Genomic DNA, 22,522 nt, shown 5'->3' with positions numbered 1-22,522 from the left:
CCTTGCTCATCTTGCTTTGTGCATGGACTGAAACGATAGAGAAAGCTTTGGGAAGAGGCTGCCTGGCCATGGAGCAGCCATGGACTGGGTGCAACACCACTTGGCTCGTGGAAGAAACACTGGGTATGTGAGGCCAGGTGGGAGTGGGATGTGTGCTTTTCAGGCAGTTGCACAGTGTCCAGGCCAAGATTTATAACCACATCTCTTCTCCAGGTTTATAGTTTCTTGTCACTCTATTAACTCAAACGAGAGATGTTTACATTGCATAAGTAGCTGGAGCAGTGCATAGTAACCTATTAATTTTCATGAGTATTCCCTGGCAAAAGCTTACAGGCTGTCTTGCAGGACACTAATACCAAAAGTTCCTGGGGCACAAGACACGCAGGGCTTGCTATATTTCAAGAGACTGCAGTTCAACAGCTAATAAAACCGCTAGGTCAAGATCTGCACAGTCAGGTCTCTCTGGAATCCTGTCAGAAGACCAAATTTCTGCTGATGGGTAATTCCAGAGGAAAGGATGAGCATGCAGCAGAGGAGATGAAGGCTCATCTGCAGCAGGCTGCCCCAGTGAGGGACTGCTTTGCTTGCAGATAGTGGGATGCATGTGCCACTGGAAACTGATTTTCAGTGGGGTCTGGCTTGATGCTACTGCCATGGACACCCATGGAAGCAGTGTCTGACCTGGGGAGAGGTGTGCAGGGCAATGCAGATTTCCTGACTGAAACTCGTGTGCTGCAGCACTCCAGTGTGCTGGAACCGCTACCAATTCCTGCCTTCTCCTTCTCTCCACAGTCCATTGATCCTGGGCAGCAGTTCACCTGGGAGAACTCCAACCTGGAAGTGAATAAACCGAAAAACCGCTATGCAAATGTGATAGCCTATGACCACTCACGTGTCATCCTGACTTCCATTGATGGTAAGAGTAACTGCAGTGGGCACCCCAACAAGCAGCTGAACCTGACTGTAGCAAGGAGACCACCTTTTTCTGTGTTCTAAGCTGAGCAGGGACAAACACCAAGCATCAGCATGATCAAATATGTGTTCTGGCTGGCCAGAAGAGAAAGGGCACTATAAAGCTTTCCCAGTGTCCTCAGAGTGGTGTGTTCTGTGTGGTTGCTTCTTAGTACTGCTGGTAGCAAACATGTCTGTTCCAGCAGCCTCCTGCCCCACTGTTCTCTCTGTGGGACTTCAGCTGCCTTCCTCGCTGCATGGTGATATATGGTACCATTGGTGCCATTGCCACCCTCTGTCCCAACACAATCGTAGGGCCAGTATCTTTCTCTGAGACTTGTCAATATATGGTCCCAAATAAGTGCCCAGAGTGGCACAGGGTGAGGGGGTGCTCCTCAGACTCCATACATCCCAGTCCTCCATGGAAGTATCAGGCCCTGGTGTCCGTAGCACTGACCCCCATGACTCCAAGAACCAGCCCCACATCCCTGGAGTTTGGGCTCATACATGTTTCTAGTCCTCTTTCACACAGAGGAGCTGGAGCCCAAGCTCACCCATTCCCCTTGTTTTATAAACCAGCACCCAGCTCTGCTCACCCAGATCTGAGCCCACTGGTGGAGGATGAGGAAGATACAGCTAAGTCAACACACCCTGCTTGGGGAAGGAACTGGGGCCTGGCTTTGCACACAGGTGGCCCTACAGTCACTAGCTTCCTTTTTTGGGAGATGGAAAATCCTTTTCTAGTGGTAGTGCACTATTCATCCTCTTCAAGAAGAGGAGAGGGGGCCAAACAGTCCCTCACAGCAAGCCCTGTTAAGCAGCAGCAGCAGCAGCTATGTGAAGGCCTGGCATGTCTGCTCACGGGCAAACCCTCGCAGACAGCTGTGGGGTGAGCACACGGGGGAATCCCTGTTTTCCAGCCTGACTCAGTTGCTGTAAGTAGTGTCTGTGCCTTCCTGGGAACTGTTCCCGAAGCACCCTGCCAGCTCCATGCCGCCCATGCCAAGGGAGCCAAGCGCTGCACTCCAGCTGCTGCCACCCCCAGCGCTGCCAGCGCTTTGTGTCTGCTGGAGACTGCTGAGACCTGGAGAATAGAGCTGTAGAATTTTCCCCAGGACAAAAGGACGAGGGGTGACCCCCAGCTTTATTTCCTTTCTCTAATGAAATGCAGATGCTCTCTCCTGGGGAGACAATGAGATTCCTGCTGCTTTCTATCCCTGCAGCCTGGGCAGCCCATGCTGAGCAGGGTTTGGAAGCAGCCTCAGGCCTCTGCTTTGCCAAATTTATTTTAGTAACTATGTGTTTGCATTTTAAAGGCCTTTACGACAAATTCTTTTCCTTAAAGTGGTGGAGGCCTCATGGGGGCTGGAGCAGCCTCTGCCAGTAGGCAGCAGAGGGGGTCTCACACTGAAGGGTTTTAGTGGTGGTAGAAGGAAGATCTCTGGCTCCTTGGGGATAGTTGTTCCTGCAGGAAGGATGGGGGAACATCCCTGTCTGACATCCTTTGCTAACAGAGACAAGCTAATAAAGGAGCCTCATTTTTAAAAGGTGCTGTAGGACCATAACAAATTGCTGGTGAATTTAAGACAATTATTTCAGTCACTTGCTTGGGGCCGAATAAGCTCCTTAATATTCCTGCCTGTGAATTTTTCTTTGTGTGCATGTGGCAGCTGTCTCTCTGCTTTGGTGTTGCCTGCTTGTTGCATTAATGTGGGAGTTACAAAGGGTTCTTCTTTCAGGCACCATCCCTGTCCTTTGCAGGATCCCTGGGAGAGATCCTGACATCACCTCATAAAGGAGACTTGTCAAGAGCTTTGTGAGCATGCCAGCCTCTTCTCCTGCCTGCAGGGCCCAGCAGAGCAGTAGGTACGGGGTTGTGGGCTTACCCCAGTAACTCCTGCCCTCTTTCTCCCCCACAGGGGTCCCAGGCAGTGATTACATCAATGCCAATTACATTGATGGCTATCGGAAGCAGAACGCCTACATCGCCACGCAGGGACCGCTGCCGGAAACCCTCAGCGACTTCTGGAGGATGGTGTGGGAACAGAGAACAGCAACTATAGTCATGATGACCAGGCTGGAGGAGAAGTCCAGGGTACAGTGTGTGCTTTCTCTCTTTTCTGGAGCTGTTGGGGGCAAGAAAGGAGGAATGGGAGCACTTCACAGCATAAAGGCACCCAGGGAGGGGCAGTTCCAGTGATGTGGCTCACTGCTTCATGCAGCCCAGCAACAAATGCCTTGTAAGCATATCCCTGTGGGGCAAAAGGGTGGCAAAACCTCCTATTGCTAGCCTGCTTGTTTAGCTCTATTTTGCCTGCATGTCTGCTTGTGCACCCATCCTTTCCTGCCCACCTCACTCTCCTTGAAGGGGGAAAGGACAGCTCTGAAGTGGAGAGTGTGGACCACCCCAGAAGCTGAGAAGCTGCAATAGCTGGGTGGGACCAGCAGCATCCAGCAGCCTGACAGGGCCCTGGCATTTCTGGCAATGCAGGGGAATGGCTGACAGGGTCTCACTGCAATAACAAGACTAATTTGTGCCTTGTCCAATGACAACATGTATAAATTATCAGTTTACGCTGCCAGGATTAGATATTCTGATGTAATAAACGCAAAGCTGCCTGCAGACCATGGGGAAGGCGTGAGCTGGGGAAGGAGTGGGAGCCCTCACTGCAGATGATACAGTTTTTGTGACAGAGGTTCTTACTCAGCCCCTGAAGCAGGAGTTTGTAAGCTGTGACCAAGTGTTCCTGCGCCCAGCTGCACCCTTTGGGCAAAGCCTGCCCAAGGATGAGGCATCTTCTGCCTCTCATGATTCAGTTTTCTCCCAAAAGTAAAATTTTAGCAGTGAGCATTTGTACTAGCAGAATATTTTAGTGTTGCCATGCCAACAGCAGAAGGGGCTTCTGCACTCAAGCTGTGAAGCACTGATTATTTTTAGCCCAATAAGCTCATTCTTGAGAAGCAGAAATGATCAACTTTGGGTTTAGTTAAAACTTTTCCCTGCATGCTCTTCCTCTTTTTCAAAGCTTTAGCACCGAAATGCTCACAGGGGTGTCCCAGCCCACCCTGGCTGGGAGGAAGTGGCTGGAACCACCAATCACTACGGCAAAACAGGTCTCCTTTTCCTAATGTCCAAAAAACAGGTGTTACTGATGGGTTTTCTGACATCTTTAAATGCCCTACAACCTGTAGGGAAAAAGAACATTCCTTGGAGTTGAGCTGTCTCTAGAGATCCAACCCCAGCTTTGCACTGTGCTCCCTGCTGCAGAGCCCTGCCTGTTCTGTCCAATGGCCACTGTCACCCACACAGCCCAAACAGGCAGGGAAATGATTCTGACCTGCCCTGTGGCTCAGGGATTGGCACACAGGCTAAGCAAGATCAGAAGCTTGTGATCAACTGCACTCTGCAGCTGAGGGCTATATGGGGACTTTTTTGTGCCTTCACATTTCAGTGATGGAGCATATATTTGAAGAACAAGGAAAAGCCCTTCTGAGTTGCCAAATAAATCCATGCCTGGAATCTTGACTCACTTAACTTTTGGGCTTCTTAGTTATGGCAAGGCACTCCAAGGTACATGTTTCTTGAAGATAACAGGTTTCGTCTGACCCCAGAGGGACTTGTCTTTGCCTGAGATGTCTGTGCCGCTGAGCTGTGTATTATCTCCCCCCAGCACACCCCATCCTATCATCCTGCAGTATTGGTTTCTGTCCCAAACACAGTGTGTTTGGTCAGGTTTTTGGTGACATTGAACCCTTGTTAAGGGCAGGAGGTGACCAGAGCCCTCAGAGAATCTCAGGCAGCCTGCCTGATTGGGCAGACTGCCCAGGGGCTGCAGGTTGACCTGACCAGACCCAGACCCCTGCATTTGCTCCCTGGCACTGCCTGCCTATGTCCTGCTGCCTCTTTGGCACATCCCCAGCACTAATGAGAAATGAGCAGTTTTCTCTGGCACTGTGGGAGAGGCAGGTTGCCAGGAGAGGCAGTGGAGAAGCCTGGTCAGTCCTGAGTTGAACCAGTGATTCACAGCAAGGACTTCCCTGGATGTGTTTGCTGTACCCTGTGGGTGTCTCAGGGCATTCCCTCACAGCAGGATCCTGGTGGGGAGCTGCAACGTGGACTGCCAGGAGATTATTTTCTCTGGGGGTTCCTGTTGTCTTTTTCGGCATCTTCCAAGGCAAGATTGCTTTTAGCCACCTTCTTGCTCTGCTTTTCCTCATGCCCTTTTGGTGAGGACTGGAGTTCTCTTGGGAGCACACCTTTTTGGGACCAGTGAAGATCCTAATCCCAGTCATTTCCCATTGCTCCAAACTTTCAACACGAGTCACTGTTTTGCAGTTCATTCTGCTCCAGAGACTTCAAACTTCATCTGATGTAACCCCTTGGGTCCCTGCAGCATTTCTGCCTGCTGATGCTCACGCTGCTGTGGGACAGCACTGCTCCAGGCAGTCACATGGAATCACAGCATTACCCAAGGGTGACCTCGCATGAAAGTCCCCTTGCCCGGGCGCTTTGGCACAGCGCAGGACTGTGTCCAGCTGCAGAGCCCGGGGTGGGTAGCAGGGCCTCATGGCGAGCTGCCCAGCGCAGAGCAGGCTCTGCTGCCTTTGCAGGCGAGCTCCCCAGGTCACCCTCGGCACTGCTGTGATAAGCCAACCGGGACCAGCGGCAGCTTGGCAGCCCTGTGGGGGTGACACTGCTTTAAAGGATTCCTGAGCTGCAGAGGGGAAAAAAAATCTTTAAAGAGCATCAGCTTTTATGGTCTGCAATTTTAGCTGGCTTGATGGTCTAAATCATCCTGCCTTTTTCATGTTTTCACAAAGTGAGAAGCACATAAAGGATAGAAATGGCTGGATTGTGCAATTTAGCTGCCTTCAAAGCTTTACAATCAGTTTCAAAATCATTTGGTGGCAGTTCAGAAACACACATTGTAGATTAGCTTTCCCAAAGCTGCGAGTGTGGTGCGTCCCTACTGGGCTGTGTTGCCAGGAGAGAGGTATTAAAGCAGGATTTCTCCTACCCTGGGCTATCCCCTAGAGCCTGGCAGAGCCAAGTCTCCCACAGCAGTGCTGTGGGTTGTTCTGTTCCAGCCCGGAGCACCAAGCAGCCGTCTCTGGAGTGTGATCTCTCCTGGCATTTCGTGTCCTCAGGAGGGGGTGTTAAGAGACTGGTGCTCAAGGGCCCTGGGGAGGAGAAGCCTGGCAGCCACATGATGCTCCAGCCCTTTTGCTGACAGCAGTGCCATCTGGAGCTTGTGAGCAGGGCCGGGGGCAGAGCACAGCTCTCAAGCTGAAGAGAGGTGCCCGGCTGCTCTTGGGCTTGGGGCATCAAAGGGGAGGAACAGGAGCCACTCAGCAAAGCTGCAATAAATGGCTGTTCAGGACATTACTGTGCTCCTTAAGTTAATGAGAAACAAGCACTGCCAGAAGAAAACATCTCTTATCTGCTTTAGTGCCACAGTGCATCGGCTTCAGCATAAAATTTACAGAGCTTGAAAATGGGGCATAAACATTATGGGTAAATTTGGCAGAAAATGTGACTGACTCTTATCTGGTCATGAATAAATAATTTTCAATTACCAGCCCAGGCATTGCTATTATCCCACACAGGGAACTCCTCTGAAGTTTGTTTTGTGCTTGAGTACACAACCCTGCAGCATGTGGGTGGCAGGAGGGGACTGCTGTCCCTGAGGTGTAGGCTCAAGCACAGGGACAGGCTGTGCTGTTCCCCTGAAACATCCCCTGCAAACCACAGCAGGCAGCTGTCCCCAGCATTTGCAGGATGCCATGCTGCTCTCCTCACCCTTTGAGAGGGTCACATCATGCCCAAGCCTGGCAAGAGAAACAGACCTCATGGAGAAGCCTGCAGGTGCCACCCACTCAAGATGGGGTCAGTTTAGCTGTGAAATAATGTTTGTGACCTCCAAGTTGCTGGTGCTGCAGCCAGTCAGCACCAAATGCTCTGTGCCAAGCGAGGAAGAGGAATCCTGAGATTATTGCAGGGCCTGCTGTGTTGCACTGATCCAAGGCAGCACAGCAGCCCAAACAGCAGGAGACCCTGGGCAGGAGGCAGCAGAGCTGTTCTGCTTGCACAGACACCTGCAGTACCCCATTAGGCAGCCTTGCTCCAGGTACTTCTGCCAGGGCAGGCATTACTGTGAGCAGAACCCACAAAGCAGGGAGATGCATCCCTCTGACTCCAGGTTGCAGCACTCCAGAGCCAGAGTGCAGGATGAAGGCTCTTAGCTCTCACAAGCCCCACCCTGCTGCAAGTGGTTTCAATTAAAAGGCAGAACTTCATTGATTCCTAATTAAGCTTATTGTTTCCCTTCCCACGCTTTCCCCTGTAAACACGTTCTGCTAATAATTAAGTTTACTATTCCTTGACAAGCACAGATGATCTTCCATTCACTCCTCTCTCCTAGGGTGGGAAAGCATTCTCGGTGTGGTGCACATAGGTGGGAATGAAGTCTTCCTCCTGTCAGCCAGGCACTGTGGCTCTGCAGGGCGGGGGAGCCAGGTACCAGATAAAACAGGGATGCTCAGGGTGCCAATTAAATAGGGAGCTTGGGGCTTCACAGAAAAAAAAGAAAAAAAAAGGAGGAGTAGTTTGCAAACACTGAGCTGTGAAGAGGAGGAGGAGAGCAGCAGCATGTGAGCAGGGAGGGATGTGCAGGGAAGTGAAGGGGGCAGAGGGATGGGCCCCTGGGGATGTGTTTGGCTGTCTGCCAAGTGGGATGCAACAAAAGCTGTGACCAGTAGCTCAAAGCATTCTGACTGCAGAGCTGGAAAGGGGTGATAAGGTTGATGCAAGGCAGGAGGTTTCTAGGGAGCAGCAGTGTTTTCATGATGGGACAGTGCTGCCTGCAGGAGGGGGCTGAAGGGATAGTTTGGCCACAGTCTCTGTCTTCTTGCAGAGGGAGAACAAGATGTGTCTGTGTCCAAGCTGCCGTCTGTTCCTTGCAGAGCCATTTTGAAACACCTGGGAGATGCAGATTTTCAGGGGTGTGCCACCTGCCACAGGGGCAGGTTGGGGTCACTTGGTGATGCTCAATGCACTCAAGCCTACAGCAGTGCAGAGAGGGTAGACACAGCATCCAGGCTGGAGCCCTGGCATGGGCTGTGTCCCACCTGTCTCAAGAGTGGTTTGCTGCCCAAGGCCATGCTGGCAGGGGCACCCTGGGAGACTGTGGATGTTGTGGGAAAGGTAATGCCTGTTGGTGTGTACTGTGCTGGACTCAGCTCTGTCCTGCCACAGCTTGTGGGTCAAGGACACCAGGCTGGCATAGCTGGGAGCTGGTGGGGATACAGACTGCATCTTATTTACCTCAGCTGCCCTTTGAGTAGAGCAGTGCCCACAGAAACCACCATTCCCTCCTCCTTGCTGCACTAGCTCTTCTCCCATCATCCCACAGCTGCCCACCTTCTCTTCATCTGCGTGGAGCTCAGGCGGGGGGTGGTTCAGGCAAAGCCCCAAAGATGCCCATCTCACCAAACTGGAGGCAGAGAAGAACTACAGCAGACACCAAATCACTGCTAGGAATTGCTGCTCACTGTCTTGCTATCTGGTGTTGCTCTTGCTGCTTTTGTCTGGTGGCCTGGCCCCCTTCGCTACTTTCACCAATGGCTCCAGGGGAAAAGGAAAATCCTTCTTTCAATGAGTAGTCACTCACTGAGATCAGCTCAGTTGGTCAGAGCATGATGCTAATAACACCAAGATTGGTTCAATTTCCATATGGGCCATTCACTTGAAAGCTGGACTAGATAATCCTTGTGGGCCACTTTAGCTCAGAATATTCTTGTGATTCTAAGTCTTATGGAAAGGCGTCCAATGGGTGCTGCCTTTTTGCTGGGGATTGGGACACTCTGGGGGAAAGAAATCTGGATTTTAGAGCCCCCTCCCCATACAATGACTCATTTCTTCTGTCTTTACCTTTTGAAGGGCAGAGCCCTGTTCCTCACTTCAAATGCCCCAGCCAGCAGCCAGTCACTGACCCATTTTCCTCACCTCCCTGCAGGTAAAGTGTGACCAGTACTGGCCGAGCCGGGGCACAGAAACCTATGGGATGATCCAGGTGGTCCTGCTGGATACAGTCGAGCTGGCGACCTACACTGTCCGCACCTTTGCGCTGTACAAGGTATGGGACTGCTGCTTCACGTACTGCAGAGATGCTTCCCAATGCTGCAGGGTGCTCCATGGCCCACAGGCAGGGCCCACTGGCTGTACCTGGCTTGGCCAGGCGTGTGGCCAGTCCGCAGATGAGCCGTGTCTCACAGATGGGCTGCAGTAGGAGATCAGGTGCAGGTTGTGCATCTGGCTACCGCTGGACTTCGGCCAGGATACTTGATGCTCTTCTGTGTGCTTTCTGCAGTGGCCCCAGAGCAGGGCTGTTCTTGCCTCTGGTGAGTGTAAAGGTAGCAGCTGTCCTCCCATTAGGGGGACAACACAGGAAGCAGTGAATTTTTATCACTCCTGTCACTAATAATGCAAATGGAGGGGCTGTTTCTGACATGAGCATAAACCCTTCTCTCCTGCCTGCTGCATTCCTCATTAGTGTTTGGAAATCCCTGGGGGCAGTGCCAGCAGCAGTGTCAATGCAGACAGGCTTTGCAGCAAGTGCTTCTGTGCGTGACTGAGTCTGGGCCAGGAGCCCAGTGCTCAGGGGGGACACTCTCGTGCCCCAGGAAGGCCCCAGCAACCACACAGCCATTCCTACTGCTTGCTGCATGGATCACTCAGCCAAGCCCAGAGAGGAACAGGGCAGTCTGCAGACACAGGCTGATCACCCAGCCCAGGGACACCGTGATGCAGAGGAGCAGGGAGAGAACTGGCTGCTGTAGCCCTTCCATGACCAGTGCCCATTTTCCCTGAACATGCAGTGACTATGCGGGTAGTGAACCTGTGCTGTGCAGAAAACAAGTCTTTCACCTTTCCTGCAGTCTGCTCCCCTCCTGCAGAGATGCTCTGTTGTCTGTAAAACTGCCTTTCTACAGAGCATCTATATGTATTGGAGATTTGCAATAAATGTGTGGTTTTCCTCCAAATTTTCACTGGTGAAAGCCCAGTACATGCATCATCACACAGGGCTTTGCGTGCCTGTTGTGTTGTTGCCCTGTCAGTGGGTTCCTGCACTGGTATGAGATGTTCTCATGCAAAACAACTCCTCTTTGTCTCTGACAGAATGGCTCCAATGAGAAGACAGAGCTGCGACAGTTCCAGTTCATGGCTTGGCCCGATCACGGGGTCCCAGAATACCCCACCCCAATCCTCGCTTTCCTGCGACGGGTCAAGGCCTGTAACCCAACAGATGCTGGGCCCATGGTTGTGCATTGCAGGTAGGACTGTTTGCCTTCTGGCTGCAGGAGCTTTAACCTGTCTGAAAGTGGAGTCTCCCCTTCTTGTGGGAAAGGTTTCATGGTAGCATAACCTGCACTGCATGCTTGGGCTGGCAGCAGAACAGGCCCAGCAGTTGTAATGCAATGGTGGCATTTCTGTTGCTACTGCTGTATCAGATTAAACAGCACTGCTATGTGAAGAGCCTCAGAAAACACTTTTCCTGCAAAACTGCAAGTGCCATTTCAAAACTAAATTATCTGTGCCCAGCATAAGTGGGTGGTACCTTCAGATGCACATCACTGACAGAAATGCATGCAGTGACCTCTACGAACATTCATATGCAGTATTTACAGCTGCACTTTTTCACAGGATAGAAAGGCAGCTCTTAAGGCAAAATATTAGTCTACTAAGGCTCAGCATCTTACCCAGCCAAGATTTATTTGTAGCAGCCAAGAGGGGCCTGTTACTGAACAAACCACTCCATCATTGCTGTTTCAACATACGCCTTACCAGCAGTGTTTAATGCTCTTCTTTCATGCTCTGTTTCAGATGGTAGTGGGGTGTAATTAACACACAAACAAGCTGTATTAAAGCCCTGTTAAGGATATGACTTGCACCATAAATGAGGGAATGCCTAGCTCCCTTTCTCTGTCTGTGTTTACATGTCACAACCGTGTATCTGTTGTTTTCAGGGTGCTCTCAGAGGGAGTAGCTTGAGGTTTGCTGCTGCCTGTCCAACAGCTGTGGAGAGGCATTTGGTGCTTGAGTGAAGGGCTCAGCACAGTTGTGCATAACCTCAGCTTTCTACTTCCCCTCCCAGGCTGGCCGTGCTTGTTTTATGGGTGAGGAAACAGTGACCCAGGTTAGGGGACAAGCAGGCTGGAAATTACTGACTTCACTGGTATTAGGGCCCAGTCTGCTCTTCACGTCTTCTGACTTCACACACACGTGTGTGTCACTCTCCTGCCTGTTAAATACATTTCTCCTTTCCTTGTGGAGGGGCTGCCAGCCACCACAGGGATCAGCAGGGTGACACCATGTCCTTTCCACTCCAGCAATGAAAGGGGGACAGCAGAAAGGCTGAGGAGCCTCATGCATTCTCCAGTGATTCTCTCCCTCGCTCCTCCTGTCACTTCTTGTTTGGAGCTTCGCTCCTAGAGAGCAGCCTGTACTCCCCTTGTGTGCCCCAAGTCCGGGTGATCTCTTAAGCGCTCTTAGAGCTCGTGTGACATCTGTAGGAGGCTGTGTCATCTCAGACCGTGTGCTTTGCTCCTGCAGTGCTGGCGTGGGCCGAACCGGCTGCTTCATTGTCATCGACGCCATGCTGGAGCGGATGAAGCACGAGAAGACCGTGGACATCTACGGCCACGTGACGTGCATGCGCTCCCAGCGCAACTACATGGTGCAGACAGAGGACCAGTACATCTTCATCCACGAGGCCTTGCTGGAGGCCGCCACGTGCGGCAACACCGAGGTGCCCGCGCGCAACCTCTTCGCCCACATCCAGAAGCTGACCCAGGTGCCACCGGGCGAGAGCGTCACTGCAATGGAGCTGGAATTCAAGGTTGGTGGCAGAGCCCCAGCACCCCACTTCTCTAGCGGCCTGTCTCTGCCCACAGAGCTCCTCAGGTTGCTCGTCCAGGGCTTGGGAGAGGTGGGCTATGGATCATTACAGACAGTTATTCTTTTGTGTGTTTCTAAAGCAGGTAGGCGGTGATTTAAAATACATTTGAATTTTAAAGTTTGTGTCGGCCATGGTCCCCCCTGGATTGGCAGCTTCTGGGGATGATATAAAAGGCAGATGGATGTGCAGTTCCCAGCAGCACATTCTGCTCTAGGTTCACTGTGCGGCAGGAGCTGCATCTGAAATCAGATGCATATCATGTTAGTGATAATTGATGTTACTGTGAACAACTTGTCTGGAAACAGCTCCAATTTAAATATGGGAGACATTTCTGGTCTCATTTCTTCAATGCTAAGCTCTGTAATCTTTTAACTACCTCAACACCAAGCCTCACTGTCTAGAATTGGTGAAGGCAGTGTTTTAAGGCACACCATTTTTAAGAAGCCAAGCCCACATTTTTCTGCCTGTATCTGTGTATGCCAACTGCAGATATTTGTTACAGCCTTGGAGCTGAAGTCAGCTCAGTTAAGTGCCCATATTCTCAGATGAGGTGCATTAGTCCAGTGAACTCTTGCAGGGGAATATAGCTCATGCAGGGAGGCAGCAGACCATGCAGGCTGTGAAATGAACTGCAGCAGTACACCTTCACCCTGGGGATTCCCTCCAAGTGACAAAGGAGCAGGAGAGGCAAAATATTGACTTTCCATGTAAACTGGGAATAGCTGAGAAGCGCTGTCCTCTGGTTATCAGAGCTGCTGGTATCCTGGGGTTGGGACAGTAAAACATGCTGCCTGAGTGTCTCATGGTGACACTGAGAAACTCCTCAGGAGAGCCACAGAATAGTGCTCAACTCAAGCAATTCTGTTGTAAGAAAGACAAAATTTTACTATCCTTTCATTTCTCCAAAGGTCTCTTGAGAACAGTAATGAAATTGCTCCTCTCTGTGCCCTGGCAGTGTCCATACATGGGAAACCCTGGGGAGCAGAACATGGGAGGTCCTCCCATGGCTGCACTGCTCCCCAGAAAGCAACCCTGTCCCCCTGCAGAGAGCCTCTGTAGAGGTCAAGCTTCCACTCGTAGAGAGAAGGGTGGTTCTGGAGGTGCTGGAGGCAGTCTTTTGGGGAAGGAAAAAAAAAACAAACAGCTGGGGGAAGGAAGAGTGACTTTTGTTTGAATCTGCCAGCAGATCTAAGTAACACATTTACCATGACTCCAGTTTACGGGACTCAAAGAGAGACATAAAATGTCTCACAGTAACCCAAAATATATCTTCTTTACCTAAAACTGTTACAATTCTCACATTTTCTTGGGTTCTTCTGGGGTGAGAAGTAAATAACAAGACATTGTTGGAAGAGGAAAAGCTTTGCTTCCCTGCCACCATCCAGCATACATCCATGTCTCAGAGAGGTACAAAGCTTCATGGCTCTGTGTGTGTCAGAGAGCTGCTGTGAGTCTCCACTCCACTGCATGACTGCTGCCAGGATCCCAATTCTGCCCCCAGACTGCTGCATCTCCAGCAGGGATCTGATGTGTCTCCTCCTCTTTCAGCTGCTGGCCAATTCTAAAGCACATACCTCACGTTTCATCAGTGCCAACCTCCCGTGCAACAAGTTCAAGAACCGCCTCGTGAACATCATGCCGTACGAGCTGACAAGAGTCTGCCTGCAGCCCATCCGCGGTGTCGAGGGCTCTGACTACATCAATGCCAGCTTCATAGATGGCTACAGGTAAGGATTACCTTGGGTGACTGTGCCAGCTTGTCCTTCCTGCTTGGAAAGCCAGGCAGAGCTGCCTTCTCTTTCCCAAGTACTGGTCCTGACCGCCTGAGGTGGGACAGGGACCGCTTTGTTGCATTTTATCTATTTCCATCTTCTCAGACACTGCAGTGTGTGTAGTTACAATATGTGAAGACTGCCTGTGAGTGAGCGCTGCCAGGCTGGCTTGCGTTGCTGTAGACAGATGCCCACATGGCTGGAGTGGCAGGCTGTGTTGGCTCCTAGGGAAGTTTTAGGGGATATTCTGGTAGGCTTCCCTTGGCTTGTGTTTTATATCTACAGTACCTAACTCAAACCTGCCTCCCCGCTGTAGCAACTAGAGTTAGGAGTGTGCTTCCACTGAGTGGCTGATCCAGGCAGCAGCTCAAGGCTTGTTCCATGTCTTGATTTTGGGAGGAGTCTGGATCCTCAGGCAGGGCTGGTGCTGGACACTATGAAGTCCATTACCTGGTTACTCTCTCCAGAGCACAGTTTAGAAAGCACAGATTAAGATCTAGTGTGGCAGTAATACCTAAGTTTTCTGTATCTGTCTGCTGACATCTCATTCTCAGATGCTAAATGCCAGGAGAGAAGAATAGCCCAGTGGCCACATCCCCTTCCCAACCAACCCCTAGACAATAATCCAAACTAAATCACAATGATGCACATAAAAGGCCTGTTCCTGTCATCTCTCTGTGCACCATCACTGTAAGGTCGTCCCTTCCAGCTTGGCTTTGCCCACCTGCCTCTTTTGGACTGGTAACCTCCCAGAAGCAAAAGGCACTGCCAAAGGGAGCAAATGTGGGCCCAGCCAGGCCAGCAGTTCTGTACCTTGTCGCTGCTCCAGCAGCTGAGCCCAGCTAGAGTTTCCAGGGAGAAGGGCTGTGTGGAGGCAAGAGTGGACAAGGAGCAAAAGGGGAGCAACCCTGGGAGCATCCCAACACAGGAAAACCAAGCAAGCCAGGCTCCCTCAGAGTGGGACAGAGTAATGGGGAGGGATGAAGGGGCTGGAGAAAAGCTGTGACAGAGCAGAGAGCCTCCACTACCTGCTGGGTGTGTGGCACAGAGCCACCCACCACCAGTCATTAAGGCAGCTGCCTGGCTGCAGCCTGAGTCTGACAGATGGGCTGCAGCCACTGTCCTGGCTCCAGAGCTGATGGAGAGCAACACTGCCTTTGCCTCTTGGTGATGCTACGGAGGGAGGGAGAGGGCTGCCATCACAGCAGGTGGCACCATTTCATGTGCTACTTACCCTATCCCCAAGATCTGTTATCTCTTCCCATCTCTTCCTTTGAACCATCATTCTTCTAGTTATCTAAATAAATCAGTTGGCCCAAGGTCCTGCAGATATCACTGATGCTGCATCTTTATTAGCTTTTTCACTTCGTTCTGCATTCCCATTCCCTGTTTTTTACGATGTGTTATAAATCCACCTTGAAGCAGCCCCTGTCTGCATCCTGCATGTTACAGCTGCCCTGCAGCACGTTCGTTAATTTAGCACCATTAAAAATAGCACCAGTAGAGGGATGAAGGCAGAACAGAGGGAGGAAGGCAGGATGGAAGAAGCCAGCCCTGGTCCCACGGGCTGCAGCGCCCCGCAGTGGTGGAGCCAGCCCGGGCTCTGCTGTGCCAGGCTGGGAGCTCAGAGAGCCATGGTACCAGCATGCCAGAGCTGAGTCCAAAGCACCAAGGGGGTTTTCTTCAGGTTGGGGGCTAGTCTGGGGCAGGTCACACAGAAAATTAGGAGAGGTGCTCTGGTTGGCAGTGGAACCAAAAACAAACTCTGAAGCTTTAGAAAAGCAGAAAAATGTAGAAAACTGTATTCATGGTTTCCACGCTGCCCTCATTATTGTCTAGAGTGTGTAATCCAGGTGACCTGGTTCAGCTGCTCTGTGTTTTCCCATGCAATGGGAGGGACAGCAGATACTGCAGAGAGTAAAAGTGCAGGAACACGGGGGTGCTGCTGGGATCATCGCCAAGCACAGTCTCTCCTTCCAGCCCAGGTGCGTGCTGGCAGCCTGCTAGTGGGGGCCTGGGTGCCAGGAGGGCTCTCAGTGCAGGAGCAGCACTGGAGACAAGAAGCTGGGCAGCAAGAGCAGCAGCAAGATGCTGGGCAGGGGATGCTGTCACCCCAGCAAGCACTAAGAGCTTTTCTGGATCCTCCAAGTTGTGCTCACTGTGTCTGTGGCACTTAGAGGACAAGTGCTGGACCAGCTCACCTCTCTCCCGGAGCCCATGGCTCATCCTGGAGACCTGCCTCCTACAGCTGGATTGCTTGCTCAGTGGTACCATGGGGCCCTGCCTCCAGCTCACCCAGCCCCCAGAAGGAGCTGCTGCCCATCTCTGAGGAGCTGCTCTGAGCACCATTATGTTTGTCACAGGCAGCAGAAGGCCTACATCGCCACGCAGGGACCACTGGCTGAGACCACAGAGGATTTCTGGCGGATGCTCTGGGAGCACGACTCCACCATTGTGGTGATGTTGACAAAGCTGCGTGAGATGGGCCGGGTACGAGTCCTGCTGTGGGGAGAAGGGGGCTGTGGGGCTGCTGTCTGTGCTCTTGTCTCACCCCAGTCTGTGTTTGGCACCACTTGCTCTGGGTGAGCCCCCCACTGTCTGGTGGCTGACCCTGTGGCCCCACAACCACAGAGGCACCAAGGGAGCGGGAGGGAGGAGCAGCAGCTTGTCAGTGCTAATGTCTTACCCTGCTCCTCATCCACAGGAGAAGTGCCATCAGTACTGGCCTGCAGAGCGCTCTGCCCGGTACCAGTACTTCGTGGTGGACCCCATGGCAGAGTACAACATGCCGCAGTACATCCTCCGAGAGTTCAAGGTGACGGATGCCAGGGTGAGTGCATCTGCTGGCTCCCCAGCTCCTCTGTCTCTCATGCCTCTGCCCTACCCAGGGCAGTCAAGGGAGTGTGCAACAGCTCCTGGAGAAATGGGAAAGCAAATGCTGCCTTGCACTGCAGGCAAAAAGGGCTGCTGCCCAGCACCTACTGCTCCTCTCTCCACAGGTTCCTGTCCTGCCAGCTGTGTTAGCCCCATGAACAGCTCAGGGATCCCTGTCAGCACCAGACCCTGCCTTGCCTGTGCTGCTCACTTGAGCAAGCATTTCACACAGGTCCTCCTGCACCTGGGGTCTGTCGGTGCAGCATCTGACTGGGCACAGGACCCTTGTGTTACAGTAAACATGATTCTAGGGTGGAGCTGGGCCCCAAACACTGACGCAATGGACCCTGTAGGGTGCAAAGGCCTGCTCAGCTAAGCTACCCTGGGGTGAACATGGGAGAACAGATACAGGTCCCAAACATGCAGCAAATTATCTGCCTGGGCTCACCTGTGAGCTGTGCACCTTCTCACCTGGCCTGGTTCAGGGGGTCTGAGAGCAGGTCAGACCACCAGCACTGAGGGGAGTGAGATCAGGCCCTCTCCGATGGTTCACATCTAACACCTCTCTCCCGCAGGACGGCCAGTCACGGACCATCCGCCAGTTCCAGTTCACAGACTGGCCTGAACAGGGAGTGCCAAAGACAGGAGAGGGTTTCATTGACTTCATTGGGCAGGTGCACAAGACCAAGGAGCAGTTCGGGCAGGATGGGCCCATCACGGTGCACTGCAGGTAAGGACTGCAGCCTCACCCCAGTGCAGGTCCCTGTGCTCCAGGAGTGACTTGCACCGCTCCTAGCAGCTCTGCAGAGCCTTTCTGGGGCTGGCAGGACTCACAGTGGCCCCTCTTGCTCCCTGTGCAGCGCTGGGGTTGGGCGCACCGGTGTGTTCATCACACTCAGCATTGTGCTGGAGAGGATGCGCTACGAGGGCGTGGTGGACATGTTCCAGATGGTGAAGACCTTGCGGACGCAGCGGCCGGCCATGGTGCAGACAGAGGTGAGCTCCCCTCCTGTGCGTGGCAGTGCAGATCTGTGGGAGAAGGGAGGGCCCTGATGTCTCTGGATGTTGGGCCCTACGGCCCACTGTCCTTGTGTCCCCTCTGCTCATGTTTCCCTCGTTGCTGCCTTGCAGGACCAATACCAGCTGTGCTACAGAGCCGCACTGGAGTACCTTGGCAGCTTCGACCACTATGCAACGTAACAGTGCTTTCCTCCAGTCGCGGTGGGGATGTCTAGGAGTGGAGATGGGTCCCTCTGAGCCAGAGCCGCCCATTCCTCAGTCCTTCTGTACAGGTGGAGGTACTGCCCAGGCAGCAGACCTCCACGCCAACCAGTTTTGACCACGGCATTTAGGAACTTAGCCCCAGCGCCAAATGAGGGAATCCGACTCCAAAAGCATTTCCAGTCTCTGGCTGAATTTCTGCTCATGTGCATCTCTCACCCTCTCTCATGCCGACTGCATTTCACAGCAAGGCTTTAGGTGGGTGGAATGGGATCTTTTTTTTAAACATGTAAAATAGTTACTAGTGGTTTTTATAATCTTCTCTCTCTTTATTTTTTATTTTTTGCAAGTCTTAATGTTTTGCCCAAGCAGAACTGGACCCGCCAAACCTTTGGGAGTTGGGTTTTGTTTTTTTAATTTCCTTTTGCTTTTACTTTTTTTACTGCCCTGTGTTTATTTCAACCCAGTCACTGCTGGTTCTGCCCATTTTAGTGCAGCTTCCTTGGTAATTCGCAGCAGCTGGCTTGTGGTTCCTGCCCATCTCCATTCCCCGTAGGCTTTTTAATCCTCTGTAGAATATGAAATTTCATGGAACTGGACCTAAGCTACCAATTATTTTTTTAGTCTTCTTCCCCCCCCCCCATTATTTCCTTAGTAGGTTTGGGTTTGGGAAGGCATATGGGGTCGCCAGAGAAGCGTCCCTTTGTCAGCTGGAAACTGTTCAGTCCTATTACAATACGTGTTCAACCAATCCAGTGACCGTGTGTATTGGCAGATCCTGATATGACGTGAGTTGTCGTTGCCGTTTGTGAGAGACCCGAAATCCCGGGCTCCAGGCACTTTTTGTATGTCTTGCTGGAAAGGGGGCAGGAGTAGCGAGGGGGTCCCACAGTTCCCCAGGGAGGGGATGGAAAGAGCAAGACACGGCCCTTTGTGTTAATCCCACGGTTCTGTGCGTGCAAGCGCCATCCTGTCACCTCTCACCAGTGGAGCGCGTCAGAGCATTGACAAAGGCAAGGAGCACAAGCCCAGCTGATCCACAGCAGAGCTGGACCATCTCGCTTTGGAAGCAGGGTACTGCAGGGAAGGGGAGGGGAGTACACATGGCTTCAGAGGTTGGGTGTATCTATAATTTCTGCTATCCTGCAAATGTTAAGAGTCACTAGAATATTGTACTTTCCGCTACTTCAGGATGTTCTAATGAACCAATGTGGCAAGACTACTGGACTTAATTTAATGGTACTATATATTAATACTCCTTATTATATCACGCTTGCACTAAAGATGGGGAGTGAGCAGCCCTCTTTTGAGTGCATCGAGTTATGAATAAAGGTGGTGGAAGGGTATCTAATTGTATTATCACATGTATTCCGAATGTTAAGAATCCAAGCTACGTTGAAATCAGCAATCCAGGGTTGGTAATGTTGGAGGACACATTCATTTTTACCTTGTGGATGCATAGTGCTGTAGGGGTCACTGTTGTATACAGTCTGTTTTCTATTTGTTAATAAAAAAAATCTACAGCATCATTGCATAATTCTTGATGTTAATAAATTTGAATAATTGGGTTTCATACAAGCTGGCTTTCCTGTCTATTTCTTCTGCAATAAGCAGAGGTCAGAGAACCCTTTGGCAGTGGGCACACTCCTCAGCCCTTGGCAAGTAAGTTCTTTCCCACAGGTGTGTCCCAGCCGTGAGTGCGCCGCACTTTCTGCAAGGACCCTGTGCCTGCAGGGAGCTTGGAAACCTTCTGTGGCAATTGTCTTTGTGCATGTGTGTGCTAACGTCCTGCCCCCCTGCAGTTGTACAGGAGTGCACTGGCTGGCTGGACATGCAGGAAAGAGAGGGGTCAGTGGTGGTGGCTTTGGTGGCAATTCCAGTCGTTGCCACGCTCCTGGATGCCGCAGTAACGCTGCCCTGTAGAACTGAGCACAGTCGCATATTCAGAGTCAGTGCTCAGCAGTAGAGCCATCACACAGCCCGAGTGCAGAGCAGCACCCGTTTGTTCAGGTGTGAAACCTGCCCATTGTGGCAGCCCTGCCTGCTCTGTGTGGACAGCCCAGGCCAGCCCTGCCCATGTGTGCACTGCAAAGCACAAAAGTGTCGGCTCCTGGAGAGATCAGCACCTGCACACAGCACAGGTGTGTGAGGGGAAAGCCACTGCAAGGGGCAGAACCACATGGATCAGGGCCCTGTGGTATTTCCATCCCTCCCCAGGGAGATGAATCTGCCCTGGCCAGCATGTCCACGATGGGTGGGAATGCATGGCAGACTTCCCTAGTGTGGCTCTGGGCACCATAGTGGTTCCTCAGTGACTGCTGGAGCTCAGTCACACACAGTGTTCCCTGCCAGGCCAGACCACTTCCTGAGTAGGTGCCAGATGCAGAAATGCTTTCCCCTTGCCTGGCTCATTGTTACTACACTGCTTCACTACAGAAGGGCCTGAGGGGCTGTTGGGCAGCCTCACTGAGGATGCAGATCCAAGGGCAAAGCAAGCTCCTGCCCTTGGGAGGCAGCACACGTGTGCAGGTGTGTGTGGGCACGTGCCAGTGTTGCTGGCAGTGGGATGCTTGTCATCGCTGTGGGGGCCCAGGATGGCAGAGTGGCACAAGTGAACCCCTGCTCACACAGGGGTGTGCCTGGGGAGGGAGGCACCGCGCTCACTGTCGGCAGCCAGCCAGCTGGTAGATGGGCAGTGAGCTCCTGCCTGTGCTGCAGCAACAGAGCTCGGGCTGTGCTGCCAAAATACAGGTGCTGACAATGCTTCTGCCACTCAGCGAGCACTCACCAGGCACTGCCACGCGAGCAGCACAAAGCTTTACTCCATGTACAGCCTTGAATGCAGAGATTCTCACCAAAGTTGCAGAACACTTACAGATATGTACACGAGCATGGACCTTATTTCTCCTCATCCAGGAACACTTTGGACTTCATTCCCCACCTGTGGGCTTGTCTGTGGACTGAGTAGAAGCACAAGGAGGCAGAGAAAGGGTGAAGAACTTCAGCATGAACTGCACAAAGAATAACATGAGTGAGCCCAGGCCTCAGAGACAAGGCTATTGCTGGTACCCACATGGCCAAAGCCTCGTGCTGACCTCCCAGACCAGGAAAGGCTCAGTGCACAAACTGTGAGGACATGAGGACATGCCACCTTGGCAAGGGAACAGCCTCCCAGAGGTCAGAGAGCAGCAAAAACAGCTGCTGATGTGACAGCTTTTCTCCAGCCCCTCTTGTCCACTCCTCTGGCCTGCTCACACAAAGCCAACACTTCTCCAAAGGAATGGACTCATATCACTTTAAAAACACTTATTCCTTCCACATTTATTTCCCATTATTTCTATATATCTCACAAAATAAAATGGGAGCAAAACAAACATGGTGCATGGTGGATCAACAGCAATGCCAGCCTGATCTGCCCTCTGAGCCAGCACCACAGCTTGTGCCACACTGCAGGCAGAGCCACCCTGCTTCCTCCCAGGGCTTGGTACTGACATTCCTGTGCTGCACTGCTCAGCTTTTCCCAGATAGAAAGGATTTACAACATAGCTGGCTTTTATTTTGGCCTCATTTCCTCTGGTATCACCCTCTGGTATCGGTACCACACTGTGCTCCAGATCTGAAGGGGTTGGTCTGGAGATGGTGCTGTAAGACACTTTAGCTTCTTGTGTTTGGAGACTCAAACAGACCAACCATATTTGCACTAAGCAATGGAGCTGGGCTATTACTACTGCCTTATTTTTTTTTCCCCTGGTGAAAATTTTCCATTCCTTAGTTATACCAGGTAGCCCCAATGCAGCCTCAGATAAGCAGCTCTGTAAAGGCCACAGTTTGGCAGGTGGGACAGCAGCTAAATGGCAGCCAGTCAAAGGTGAATTTCTGGGCACTGAGGTGCCCTTCTGCTCTTTCTATTTTCATATTTTTTATGCATATCATTGATGATGGTAGCAGGAGCTGTGCAGGCACTGCCTGCCTCCTAGTGATATTAACTCAGGATCATAGAGTGGTTTGGGTTAGAAAAGACCTTTAAAGATCAGCTACTCCAAATAACATCCTGACCAAGCACTATCCCTTTGGGATTCCATTGCTTTAAATTTTGTTTCTCAAAGGCAAAATAGTTGTTAAATAAGGAAAAAGAAATAGCTGTAACACTGAAAAAAATCTGAGCAGACTCTGCACAGTAGCTTGGCAACTCCTTCCCCCACAGTCCTCGAATTTCTTGTCCTCAGCAACATTATTTTCATTTGTAACATTTCCTAGTTAAGACTGACATTTTTTTTCCTCTCTTTTTTTCTTTTTTTTTTTTTCCTGTTTGACCTGGTTGATTTCTGAGGGCAGGAATAATACTGATCCTTCCAATTAAAAGCTCATTGTTGCCCTTTTGCCAGTTACAATAAGCAGTCTCAGTCCCAGTAACAATTACAGGTTATCGAGCTTCCATGCCTACACGTTTCTGCTCACAGGAACATTTTGCTGCTTGTCATCTTGAAAAGGCTGACTCGTGTCTCCTGAGGGCAGCAGGGCAAGGGAGGTGATTCTGCCCCTCTACTTCGCTCTTTTGAGACCCACCCGGAGCTCTGTGTCCATCTGTGGGGTCCCAAACACAGGAATGACATGGACCTGCTGGAGCAGGTCCAGAGGAGGTCACAAAGATGCTCAGAGGGCTGGAGCACTCCTCCTGTGAGGACAGGCTGAGAGAGCGGGGGGTGTTCAGCCTGGAAAAGGGAAGGCTCTAGGGAGACCTTACAC

The 22,522-nt window shown here is 51.7% G+C and overlaps 1 protein-coding gene across 3 annotated transcripts in view; it reads left to right on the top strand.

Annotated features, from left to right (window-relative positions):
* Positions 1–19,354, top strand: part of PTPRF (protein tyrosine phosphatase receptor type F) — a 376,830-nt gene extending 357,476 nt beyond the window's left edge. For all 3 annotated transcript variants that reach the window (XM_041421648.1, XM_041421647.1, XM_041421649.1), the window contains 11 exons: positions 793–916; positions 2,871–3,046; positions 8,967–9,086; positions 10,130–10,284; positions 11,564–11,849; positions 13,458–13,636; positions 16,045–16,171; positions 16,386–16,511; positions 17,131–17,285; positions 17,416–17,551; positions 17,687–19,354. In XM_041421648.1, the coding sequence (XP_041277582.1) occupies positions 793–916; positions 2,871–3,046; positions 8,967–9,086; positions 10,130–10,284; positions 11,564–11,849; positions 13,458–13,636; positions 16,045–16,171; positions 16,386–16,511; positions 17,131–17,285; positions 17,416–17,551; positions 17,687–17,755 (1,653 nt within the window). In that variant the 3' untranslated portion in view covers positions 17,756–19,354. The remainder of the gene's footprint in view (positions 1–792; positions 917–2,870; positions 3,047–8,966; positions 9,087–10,129; positions 10,285–11,563; positions 11,850–13,457; positions 13,637–16,044; positions 16,172–16,385; positions 16,512–17,130; positions 17,286–17,415; positions 17,552–17,686) is intronic.
* The last annotated feature ends 3,168 nt before the right edge of the window (positions 19,355–22,522 follow it).

Source organism: Onychostruthus taczanowskii, unplaced genomic scaffold, assembly GCF_017590055.1.
Source record: "Onychostruthus taczanowskii isolate IOZ18803 unplaced genomic scaffold, ASM1759005v1 scaffold7, whole genome shotgun sequence".
Taxonomy (NCBI): Eukaryota; Metazoa; Chordata; class Aves; order Passeriformes; family Passeridae; genus Onychostruthus; species Onychostruthus taczanowskii.
The sequence above is the reverse complement of the archived record's forward strand: the minus strand, read 5'-3'. Positions and strand labels throughout refer to the sequence as shown.